Source organism: Cyprinodon tularosa, unplaced genomic scaffold (assembly GCF_016077235.1).
Source record: "Cyprinodon tularosa strain WSP-4 unplaced genomic scaffold, ASM1607723v1 ctg13, whole genome shotgun sequence".
NCBI lineage: Eukaryota > Metazoa > Chordata > Actinopteri > Cyprinodontiformes > Cyprinodontidae > Cyprinodon > Cyprinodon tularosa.
In genome coordinates this window covers 1,756,920-1,769,662 of record NW_024038114.1, presented here as the reverse complement: position 1 = coordinate 1,769,662, position 12,743 = coordinate 1,756,920, and the positions used below count along the sequence as shown (strand labels likewise).

The window sequence follows — 12,743 nt, the reverse complement described above, 5'->3', positions numbered from 1 at the left end:
CCATACTAATGAGGTAGTGGAAATTATGCTGTTGGCTCTTTTTTTTAACATTAAAATCTGCATTTCAAAAAACAGAAACTATGCATCTCTTCATTATAAATACTTTAAAGTTGTCCCAAATATTAAAGGATTCAATGTATATGATACAGTTTTAAATTTGTAGATACATTTAGAGGAAAGGTGTTTTTTGTTTTCATGTATGAATCTTTTTTCTTTTCCAGAGAAATACTATGGAGCAAAAAACACCTTCAATGGAAATTATTGCTTTAAATCTGTGAGTAGATTTCCAAAAGAGGTTTCATACAGAGCTTTTTATTAATTTCTATGTTCAATGAAGCAGTTTTTTACGTCTTAATGCACACACAAGCTTGGAGGTCTGCTTTATTGTACAAATCTAATGTTTAATAGCTTTTTTTACCCTGAAAATTGGCTAAACCAATACAACAGTACTTTACAAATTTATCAGGCCATAATTCTTTACTTTTCTATACACAGAGTCAGACTTTAGAATTTCCCTTAGCCCATTTTCAAATAGATAAAATCTCCTTGTGCATTTCAGCGAAATATTTCTTCAGTGAACAAACCCACAAACAAGGAGCTAATGGATGAATAAACATAAATCAGGGGTTTTCAAACAATATGACCAGTAGTGTTGAGCAAATAATTTTTACCAAAGTTGTTTAGAAGTTTAAAGGCAAAAGAACAGGCACTTTATACTCACAGTCATTTGTGAACCTATACTACTCAATTTTTTTAACAGTGAGGGATAATTAATACTCTGGGCTTATAAAACATTTCGACATAAGCCTGATCAGCAACATAACAAAAAGAGGACTTGTATTAAGGATGTACACCCCAATTTAATCATAATTACACACTGTAGCACGGAAACAATGGAGAGGAAATTTACCGCTATTCTATTATAGTCAGAAAAAAAAAAAATAAATGAATGAGTCTCAAAAATGGCACCGTCTGCTTGAAAGGGGGTATGAGAGAGGGGGAGAGACATGCAGCAATGCACTACAGGCTGGATTCAAACCTCTGTACATGGGTCGAGTGCGCTAACCACCGCACCAACAAACCGCGCCCTCAATTGATCCTTTTATCTTTGAATTTCACATTTCCACTTATTTCAAATTCTACATTAAATGGTACAATCATGTGCTTAATGGACACAATTTGCACAGTTTAAAGGAAGAATTATGAAAATTCATTAGTATTAATCTGATATTTATTTTCAAAAAGCCTTTAAAACCAAAAAAGTATTTAGTTTCTACCTCAATAAAAGCTCATGTTTTAAGTTAAGGAATAATACGTTAGTTTACTGAAAAAGATTTTTTGACTTGTCACTTATAACAAAAACTACTCTGATAAATGGGACTCATTGTGTTTAGGTCTGCTTAGTTTTACAGGAAGCAAGGCCAATTAATGTGACGCGGCCTGTCAATCAATTCTAGAGGCTCGTTTGCAACTGAAAATCAGCGATCTCCATTTTAACCAGAGGCACACCCTGACGGCATTGCAATGATATAAGGTCTGACTCTATCTGATTCATCGTGATGAATCATCAATTAATTTATTTAGTAATCTATTGGAAATGTGGTAATTTAGTTATCGATTCACCAATTATTATGGAGTATAAAGACTCTAAAACATGCCTTTAGCTGATAGAGCGACCCACTTAGAGCAGTAATTATACCAAGATTGTAAAGAAAAAATATAGTGAATGAGTGTGTGTGAATGACTGTAGTGTAAAGCGCTTTGATCAAGTCCTCTGACTTGAAAAAGCGCTATATAAGTACAGGCTATTTACCATGATAAAAAATAAAATAAAAAAATGTGTCATTATGCTCTACCCAGAACTCCTCAAGTGAAAAAGATTAAGTTTCACCTGGTTTAACTCCAATATAGTCTTCTTTAAAGAACATTAGTTTATCCGATTATGAATCGATTAATCAAAAAAATGAAAACGACAGATTAAATCGATTTGGAAAATGATTGTCAACTGCAGCCCTAAATAATATACATGGGAAGACATTTGGACATGGGAATTTAAAAAAAAGCAAGCTTTCGCCCAGCTCCCTCCACTTGGTGAAAGCTTGCTTGATGTTTGTCCTCATTTTTCTATGTTTCTAGTTTTGTTGTCATAAGTTCTCTTTTTCCCTTTCTTGTGTATGGTGAAAGCTGCCGCTGCATATGTACGGTCCTGTTGGGTGCTGCAGTATTGCAGACATTCAATTTTTGATTTAGCATCTCAAAAAGTTCTTCATTGATATCTCCCAGTCGCACTGAACTTCCAGCAAAACGGAACACGCTATTCCGTGCATTATTCCAGCATCTGTACTTTCAAGATAGACCGTCATGGCGCTCAGCAAAATGGTGAACAGCCTAATTTATAAACTAATATAAAACTTTGCTTATAAAAATAAGTCCGATTATAAGTGGAGGTAATAATACACCGACAATAACAAATATGTAAAGGCAATCATGGATTTCAGGCTGTAAAAAAGAGAAATCGTTACACAAAGTCTAAGCAATTTAATAAAGTACATGTTTTTTTTTTTTTCATAAATATGTCAACAAGGTTTTTAAGAAAATAACTGTTTATTAATTAATCAGCATTTCATAAAAAAAACTGTAAACTTTAGATTTAACTTTAGCTTTTTGATAACTTGCATCCCTAATTATTAAAAAATTAAATCATGTGTATGATATTGTTTTATAATCTTAAATAAAGTGATCTTATCTACCAAAAAACACAGATTCATAGCAAAAATATATATTTATGTTTTTTGTTTTTTTTAAACACTTAAACACTTTGGATTGATGAATTGAGTGACCAACACTTATTTTTTTTTTTGCTTTTAGTCGTCATTTTTGGGGGCTGCTTCGATTTACAGATAACCCATAATAGAGGAACAAAAGTTTCAATCAATTTTCCCCCAGGAAACCTCAGTACACCCTGAAAATGAACAAAATAAAAAAACCCGGCAGCGTCTAAATCTGCATAATGTAACATAATGGCCCTCAGGGATAGAGAGTTAGACGATTATTAGAAAAGCTAATCACGGTTTTATTGTCCTACGGTCTTCACAAGTCGAGATTAGCCAAATGAAATTTTCAGTCAGAGGAAAGCATAAAACTGCAGGGAGCGGCAATGTCGGAAGAGTTTGTTTAAACATTCATAAAGATCTATTTGCAGCATGAAAACCCCAGCCACTTTAAAGGCAAAAACAGATTAAATTGAATTAACTGCAACTACAGGGGGACTTCAATTTCATCAGCAACACCAAATTACAAACAAATACTGTGAAGCAACACAGTACGACCAACCCAGAATTGAAATCCCCTCCTCATCCAGTCTCTAAAATAAAGTGTTTACTGTGTTTAAAGCAGAAATGTCTGTAAATCTGTCTCTGTTTATCAAGAAACAAGGATAAGTGACTCTAACATAACATGTCGTCCACCTCTGCTTCACACTGCATACAAATCTTATCAAATCCCCATGGCCCTTTAAAGCAGCATGGCAAATGTGTTGTTGAGTCTTCAGCCTTTGATTTAAAACGTCGCCCTTGAGCGCCACCATCTTTATCAAATCCCATGTAAACGACACCAAAGTAACTCCACACAACAAAGGGAAACATCCTAGCGATGTAATTTAACCATATTCCTCTGTTCTGGGAGCTGTTACAGCCTTATGTTTAGTCAAAGCGGAAACGTGGCTTTATTATATGAAATGCGTGGCAGAGAATGCATTGAACATTAAGTTCATGTTGCCGGGTGCATCTCTCAGCCTGATGTATGTTAAATTTAGTCTGCTCTTAAGATTGCCTGCTATTTTTTTCACTTTTTCCAAAATAGAAGCTATATTAAATAAAAAAATAAAGTCCACACCATCTACCTATGGCTGAAGATCTGATGTGTGAGTGCAGATCAAAGTATTCATTTTTAGTCTGGGCCTGGCACATCTTTAACGGACTACGGGTGCCTTTATTAAACACTATATCATCCAGTTAAGATCTGACTTACTGGTACCTTGCTGTATAAAGACATGCTGCACATCTATGAAATAAAATAGCACAAACACTTGGAGGCATTAAAGGTATCCTGTACTTTTTTACAGGAAATCTAAAAACTACATGACTGGTACTATATACTTTATTAGGTCACAGAAGGGAAATTGCTTTAGAGAAAGTAGTAGCAGCAACCATCAACCAATCACACATGCAATTTCACAGACAATTGAATAACAGGGTAAAAGGCAGCTTTATGAGGATATAAAAACGCATCAATCCAGAATATACATTTATAGAAAATACATATAAAAACTGTAACTAAAGTGGAGCAATTTGATAGGCAACCTAAAATTACAGTGCAAAAGGTTTAAATAACCGCTTACATCTTTGTATTTCACCTCCAAAGAGCCAGACATTCTTCACCGACTCATTTCAAGAGGTTAAGAGATTTTAAATCTTTTTTCAAAAACACCCTTTTGTGCAGTTTGTTCCTAAAGGTAGAAGAAAATTACACTGCTAGAGAACAAAAAGGGAATGCTTTTAACCAAGCCAGGGTCTAATTTCTGGAGCCAGGGTCTAATCCAGGATCTTGGAACATCACACTGCTGGTTTAAGCTCAGTTTATCCAGATCCTACAGAAGTTCTTTTTCTGAGTAAATGCACACTAGTTCTAGCATAGGAAAGAACAGATGATGATTTGATGGAAGAGAGGTGCATTTAAATAGGGCAAAAAAGGAAGGGAAAACAAATCAAGAGCTTCAATTTGCAGATTATTTGAGACGTTGGGGTTTTGTTCCTACCAAATTAAGGACAAAACCTACATTAGTGGGAACTTGTTCACACTTCTTTTTCTCCTCAATCAGCTTAATATTAAACAATACTGGTCCTAATCAAATGCATTGCAACTGTGTGACCTGGTCTAAACAGCACACCAATCAAACAGGTGGTGTGAGTTATATCACTTTAACTATTACCTGTACCAACAGAGTGACACTAAGGTTACGTTCACACTGCGGGCCTTGATGCTTTTTTTTTGTGAAATCTGATTTTTTTTTTCTGCATTTTTTACATTTCCAAATACATGCGACTTGTATATCTCCTGTGTGAACTGCTGTCAAACAACCTAAGTGTCCCTCATACGCAATAGAGGATGCAATGACGTCACAAGCAAGCGCGCTCTGTGTTTAGGGAAATAAACATGGATGGTAGTGCTGGAGAACATCTAGCGATCTTTCCCAACGTTGTAAAATCAATCTTTCCTGAATGGTTAAACATAAACACTAATTTCCACATCATCGGCCACCATTGTTATTGTTTTTCTTGCCACTTCTAGCAAGAAGAAGAACAGTGACCACTGTCGGGCATTAATATCATTCAGGTCGCATGAAAGCGACCTGGCCGTTCAGACACAGGTCGCATTTGTAAGGATCAGATTCGTATTGGATTCAGGACCACATAGCCAAGTGGCCTGGGTCGCATAAAAAAAAAAAAAAACGGATCTATGTTGTTCAGACTGTAATGAAAAGATCGGATGCAGGTCGCATATGGGCAAAAAAAAAAAATAATAATTGGATTTGGGTCACTTCAGGATGCAGTATGAATGTAGCCTAAGAAACACCAAGACCTGAAACAGGATCCAAAATACGAATCTTCCTTAGAATCAAGAATCCAGTGTTTGTCATTAACTGCAGTGAGATGTTGTTCAGACCTCCATCTCAGATGCAATAATTAATAAAAACAAACCCCCAAAATATAAAAAAGAAAAAAATATATACACAAACAAAAAGTATTAAATAGCATTAAAACACACTTTATTTCTTCAAAGAAAAATCAGAAACACTTTAATATATAAGAATCCTTGGATGAAAAAGTTCATTCAGAGCTAAAGGTCTAGCCAAAACTGTTTGAGATTCACCTTGTCTGTGCAATAATATGTAATTTAATATATATAAAATGTTTCCTATAAATAACACTGTGTTATATTCAGTATTTATGAATTTAGATGAATAAACTTGAACAATTAACTGTCACATGCTGCAAACAACTTAAAGTCAAAAATATCCAAATATTTTTTGTATTCTTTTCCAAGTGTGATGTCAGGAAAACACTGGTTCCTTTGGCTTTAAAGTCTTTTTATCTCACAGGTGTATTTTAAGGAGTTATACAATAATTGTTCCTTTTGAATAAAGCCAACAAGTATTAAAAAAACCTAAAGAAAAACACTTAAAAGACCTTTAGAAAACAAGAGTTGTTAAGGAGAATCACAGAAGTGATTATTGTAAGGGAGAATATGCATTGTCTTTAAATACTGAATTGATGTGAATTCATCAAGAGTTAATTATGCAAGTTCAATACAGTCAAAGTTATGAAGTGTAAGCTATTCCCAAAAGACATCTTAGATCAGACAGTCATTAATTAAACCGCCTGCAAAACCAGACTAATATTTTAGGGAAGCTCAGAGGTTACCGCACTATTCAACAAGAACATGAATTCAGTTAAATCTTAAAGAACTGAATATTTTTATAATCTACAAGGACTCTCTCCTTTTGGGTCTTTGATTATCGTGTAGAAACCCATGTCAGTCCTTATAACATCTTCCTCTGTACTAAGATTCACCTTGTTTGTCTGTAGGTTTGTCTGTAGCATCAACTCCCATGATATTTCTGCACTGACTGACGCTGGATGTCAGTTTGAAGAAAAACTCGCTGCATGATGCTTCAGTCTTACAACACAGCTTCTCTATCAGTCTTGAAAAGACGTTTCTGACAGTAAATAAAGCCGAAAAGGCTTTTACGTCTGTTTGATGTCTGAAACATGAAAACCGAACACCATATTCAAAGGAAACCGGAGGGGAGAAAAAAAACAACTTATTGCTGCCTCATTAATATTTAAAACACAGCCAGCTATGATTTTCTTCCTCAACTCTGTAAAGACATCAGGATTCATTCATTATGCCATAACAACACTAATACATTTCAGAAGCCATTCATATGGAAATAAGGCTGAAATAATTTCAAGGTATGTGTTGCTGTGACAAAGTGCTTGTCCACTTAAAGGCTTCTTACGGTTACGCTATTTTGTTGGAAGCTTCAGACTAAACAAATATTTCATACAAAGATAACCTTGGTAAACAAAGAATGCTGGTTTCAGCTGATGTCTTGGCAAAACTTTTCCCAAATCAACTTGGATTTTTGAAAAAAAAGTAAATGTCATATTATTGAATGAATTAACATTGGATTACTTCCATTTTTATTTTAGAAAGCTAAATGTAATTTCCCAAGTCACAATCATGTCAGATTACTTCAGGACTGTAGAATAAAGGATACTAGAAAAAGAACCTGTCAGACAAAATGAAGTATGACAAATCAAGCTCAATCTACAGACATCAAGGAACATTCAAGGACAAATGAGAAACAGAGAAATTAGTAATTATCAGTCCAAGGAGAATCCCAAAGCTCTCTATAAGTCTTTGTCGGTCTATATAAACAGAGAGGATCATTACCCACAAATGACAATAACATGATAAACTAGAGAACCTTTCATGGGATTGCACGTCAGTGAAAATTAATCCGAGAGCACATCAACAACTAATCCAGAAGGTCACTAACAAACCAGACCAAGATAAGTCCCATTTCCTTATTTATTTCATTTGAGGATCCAGCAGCAAAGAAAAAGAGGCTCAGCTAAATTAGCCTCTATGTTAGAGGTAAAGTAAAAAAATAAATTGCCAAACCAAAAAGCACATAAGACCATGAGACAAAAACTATATATTTCTTAAAGATGCGGGTCCTGCCAGATGAAGAATTATGAGGAGCTTTTCAGTGACAGACAACGGCGGTGAGGATTGTTTGGTGCTTCAAAACCTGGATGAGCAGCATGGCTTCTGGTTTCAACCCGAAATTCCTGAAGGAGAATTTCAGGCCTTAAGCCTCACTTGGCTTATTACAACAAATGATTGTAATGAAAAAACAAGGGTTTTGTCATAAAAAAAAAAATACTTAAAAAAAATTGGTAAAACCAGGCAGTAACGTTTTCAAGCAAAGTCCTTTAATTATAAAGAATCTGCTCATTTCATTGAACTTTTGAGAAAGCAATGCTCTAACATTTAATACACACTTCTAAATCAATTACTGTGAATTATGTGTAAAGTGGATAAATCACAAATATTTTGTAAATAATTGAAATTAAAACTTTTAATCATTTCCCAGAAGTAGTATGTCTCTATATATAGGATGGGCGACACGGCCCAAACTTCTATCATGACACATTTCTTAATTTTAGTCGATGCGAAAACATTTCTATATCAACCCTTAGAAGGACTCCCAAAACTGCCCATCAGATGTCTGTACAAACTTATGAAAATTATTTTGGCAAGTTTATAAAACTCCTCTTCAAATAAAAGTTTAGAAACAAAAAAACTACATTAAAACTATATTAAACATGGAACCTCAGACAATGAAAATACTGTATTCACAGACTAACGTATACTAAAATATTGGAAATGTGTTGAAAAGTTATCAGTACAGAATTAATTGAAATGTTATTGAAATACTGATCAGCCCTATTTTCTACACTAAAATATAAATGCAAACAGAAAATATTACAAGAAAAACAAAATGTGCAAACACAATAAAACGAAAAAGATAAACAGTAAGTCCAAATGAGTTATTTTCCGCTTCAATTCCTGTTTAAAAGAACAATTTTAAGGAGGCAGAGTGAGTTCTTTTAAAATCCTCCATTTCAAACATATCTTTTAATTAAATTCATTATTTCGACATTTTACTTTACCAAAAGTATTGTCTAAATCAAATAAAAAAAAAGATGATTCAAATGTGATTTTATTGGTCCGTTCTCATTTGGCTTAAACATCAATTGAAGCATCATCATGGACATCCTGTGTTTTTACACTGTTGAGTAGGGAAGGGGGTCCTGGTTATTTTGGGAAATGGGGGTAAGAGCTAATCAGTTCTTCAAAATACTTTCCTACCCAGTACCTTCCTATGCGGTGTATAAGAATGTGGGACAAAGGCAGTTTGTGTGGAAAGGACAATTAGAAACACCAACTGGGAATATAATGAGTTTTAACTGCCACAGAGAAGCAGAGCTCCATTTCCTACTGCAGGGGAAAAAAACTTCAGCCATTTCTTTTTTCTGGATTATAAATGCAAACGACATACCCAGGTGCTACCACCTGCACAGCAATGAAATCCACAGATAGCTAAGAAAAGCTAATATCCTCAAAAGAAATACATTTCATATTAGCATTTAATAGCATTTCCCTGCAGCCTCAAAAGCTCATTTAAATACCCAAACTCTATCAGCAGATAATAAAATTAACCAAGCGCAGCTTCTTAATTCTACTGCATGTTATCCAAACAACAGCTAGTCAGCCTTCAAGACATCAAATCAACACAACTGTCTCAAACTACCTGCCTGGAAGATATTTCATGCTTAATTTACTTTTGTAATCTTAGAAGTTAATGTGCAAACTATACTTAATTTTCTGTCTGTAATTACCATGAACGCATTATCTCATGTCAGCACTGGGTGGAAATCCAACCTGCAACACAAACAGGGCTGCGCTACCAAGATAAAGAACACGATACCTTGTTGACTTCCAGGATTTCTCTCCTCTCCTCGCTGGTGAGTTGGCTCTGCCCGCCCGAACGGTCCTCGTGTTTGGAGCCCTCATCGTCCACAAAGGGTATCAGTTGCTGGAAAGGACACAGCAAACAAAAGTGAGGTTGTATTACTTACTGTAAAGAGAGGCAGGTGCACTCATAACTGATGCAGATTAATATACACCCTTAAGGTTTATTGTTTATTTTAATAAAATCTGTTTTCAGAGCAATCTGGGTCTAAATACAGAGGTTTTTATTTTTTTTTAATAGTCATATAAAGTTTAGATTCTAATGCTCTGTAAATCTCTTTCCTAGATATTCTGGCTGACATATCAGCAGCCTTCTAGTCGTGTTTCCATGAAATAACAGAAACAAGAGGAATCTGTATGAGCTCTCAAAGTCAGCCAGATCCCGATTCTCTTCTCTATGAGAGAAGAGCCAGAGAAAGAGACAGTGGGTGAGAGATTAATTCATTTTTAAATGCTCTGTGTGCTTGACCTTGTCTGCTTGACACCACCGAGAGGCTGATTTGCAAGAGATTTCAAACTAAGGCAGCATTCTGAAGAGCTGCTTTCTTACATCATACTGCCCCCTTGTGGTCACTGCAGCAATGGAGGGCAGGAATAAAAGGCATGATGTTTAACATATCATTTGGTGCTTTCCTTTCTTTATCTTGGGAACATTACAGAAAAAAACTTCAATATCAAGTAAAAATGAAAAAAAAAATCAAACATTAAATTGGGTGTAAAACTTTAGGTACGCTTTTAGAATCATACAGCTGTTTAACTAGCCATTCCATGAGAGATTGCTCTGCTAGGCAAAGTAACACATTTTTCTTCATAGTTGAGATTGATAAAATACCAGAGGCTAAACTGCAAAAGTACTTTGATGTGTGTTTGAGTCAATGCTGTGCTGTTGGAACCCAAAGTTCAAATATCTAGCTTCTGATTTGAGGTAAGTTAAAATATTTAGAGAATTCAGTTTTTCATTATTTCACTCACTTGAGCAGCAGTATCACTAGCAGCCCCTCAAAATAATCCACCAACAATATTGACGGTGCAGGTTTGAAAGCCTCAAATATGCTTGTCAAATCAAAACAGCCCAATCTTTGTCCTGTACAAACAAGTTTAAGAGCTAAAACATATGGAGTACTTCCCCTGCTGAGTCCAAAACAAGGGCACTGGAAGTTGAGTGGTAACTTCATCTGCAGTCGAGGTTAGGGATCGGAATCGAAAACCGGTTCCTGTTCAGAACCGGTTCTGTGTGTTCCAATTCCATGGCACCGTTTGGCAGCTCGCTTAACGGTTCTTTTTACGGTTCCAGGCAGCACCGGAGCCTAGCGCTGGGCAGCACGACTTACGTCATGTTTTCTATGCAAGTTAGGTCACGTTTTTTACGCAAGTTACGCACACGGCCTTCAGTAAGTACAACATGACCAGGCGCAAGTCTATAAAAGCAAAAATGGCGTCCCATCAGGTAAACCGATCGAAAGTTTGGATGCAGAGAGACCTGCGCACATTACATGGCATACATTTTAACGAATGCAGTGTTTTTGATGCTTCCTACAGAAGCTAAAGTTACTACCAGGAAGGCAACTCTGGTGGTAAGTAGCTAGTTTTATATCACTGGCTGTGCTTAATGTGGTTCCTAGTAAATCATATGCCATTTCAGGAAATAAACCCATTTCCTAACTCTCTTTGGGATTATTAAACATGCTACAAAGTTGCTCCGCAGTTCAGGGAGCAAGAGAAAGGTGACGCTCATTTATTTAAATCAGGGGGAGAAGAGTTTATTTCCCGAAATTGTACAGTAATGCTTTTTCATTAAATGGATGCCTTCTCCATTAGATTTAGATGACTGACGAGCAGGTAGTCTGGCGGGCTCAGAGGCTGGCAGCTCCCATTCACTGCCTTCTGTTTTCACCGAGGCAGGGAGCTATAGAATGTCCCAAGCGAAAGTAGACTAATGTCATCTTGCACTTACCAAGTTCATTGATTCACAGAATCGATAATAGAATCGATAAGAGAATCAAATTGTTTCACAGAATCAATAAGGGAATCGGAATCGTGAAAATCTTATCAATTCCCAACCCTAGTCGAGGTCTTGCTTGGATTCAGAGAGGAGGAGTCTTTTACAGCTGGATTAACAACTGTTACTTTCAGCAAGTCATTCTCTCCCAGTGAATGTATTAAATAAAATTTACAGTCACTAGAAAATCCATGAAGAGTTTTTATTGGTATAGAGTCTGAAAGCATCTATTATACAGAAAGGGAGAAAACAAAGCTTTTTGTTCAGGATTAAATGTTAAATGTTTTGGCCATAATCTTGATTCAGTTCACATGGATTACAGTCTGACACAGCAGTCTGTTCAACTTCAAGTAAATGGGTGTTAATTAACATTCATAAACAAAGCATATGTGATGACTCAGCAAGGCTCCGCCACACCTCATTTCTGAAAAATCAATTTAAAAACCTTAGAAGCTAAATGGTTCAGAACTAAAAGTTACTTAAGTTTAGGATTTTCTCCCCCCTTTTATCTAAGACAATAAAAAAATCTATTGTAGTTTGAGGTCAGCAAAACATTTTCTCTTTAGAATAGATGTTGTATAGAAAATATTCAGGACTTTTCTGGAGGAAATGGATACGTTTTAAGTTTTCTCCATTGTATTGCACGACATCATCGGACATGCTTAGAGCAGTCTCAGTAACGCTTGACAGGTTATTTAAGTGTACTGCTTTTTTTTATTTTAGAATATGCAATATTTACGCAAATACAAAAATATTCAAAAGGAACCCCCCACTGGAAAAAGACAAAAGAATAAAAAAATAAGAAAAACAAAGCCTACCCGGAAGTTATTCTGTTTGCACATCCGCAGGATGGATCATGCTTCCGGGAGTGACGGTCACTACCCAGGAAGCACGAGCCGTACCATTTGGTCATTTGCGCATGTGCTAGCAGATATTCATTCAGGTAGCCATTAATAATAATTATGGTAGTAAAAGTACTTATTTTAATATATATATATATATAAAACACAAAGAAATCCTTTGTCACCTTTACTTTCGACAGAATGCAGCCATGTCTTGAATTCCTTGATTTCCAGCC

General features: G+C 35.6%; 1 protein-coding gene across 1 annotated transcript in view; it reads right to left on the bottom strand.

Annotated features, from left to right (window-relative positions):
- med30 (mediator complex subunit 30) overlaps positions 1-12,743 on the bottom strand; it is a 57,894-nt gene that overhangs the window by 31,373 nt on the left and 13,778 nt on the right. The window contains exon 4 of the mRNA XM_038277081.1: positions 9,623-9,730. Within this exon, the coding sequence (XP_038133009.1) occupies positions 9,623-9,730 (108 nt within the window). The remainder of the gene's footprint in view (positions 1-9,622; positions 9,731-12,743) is intronic.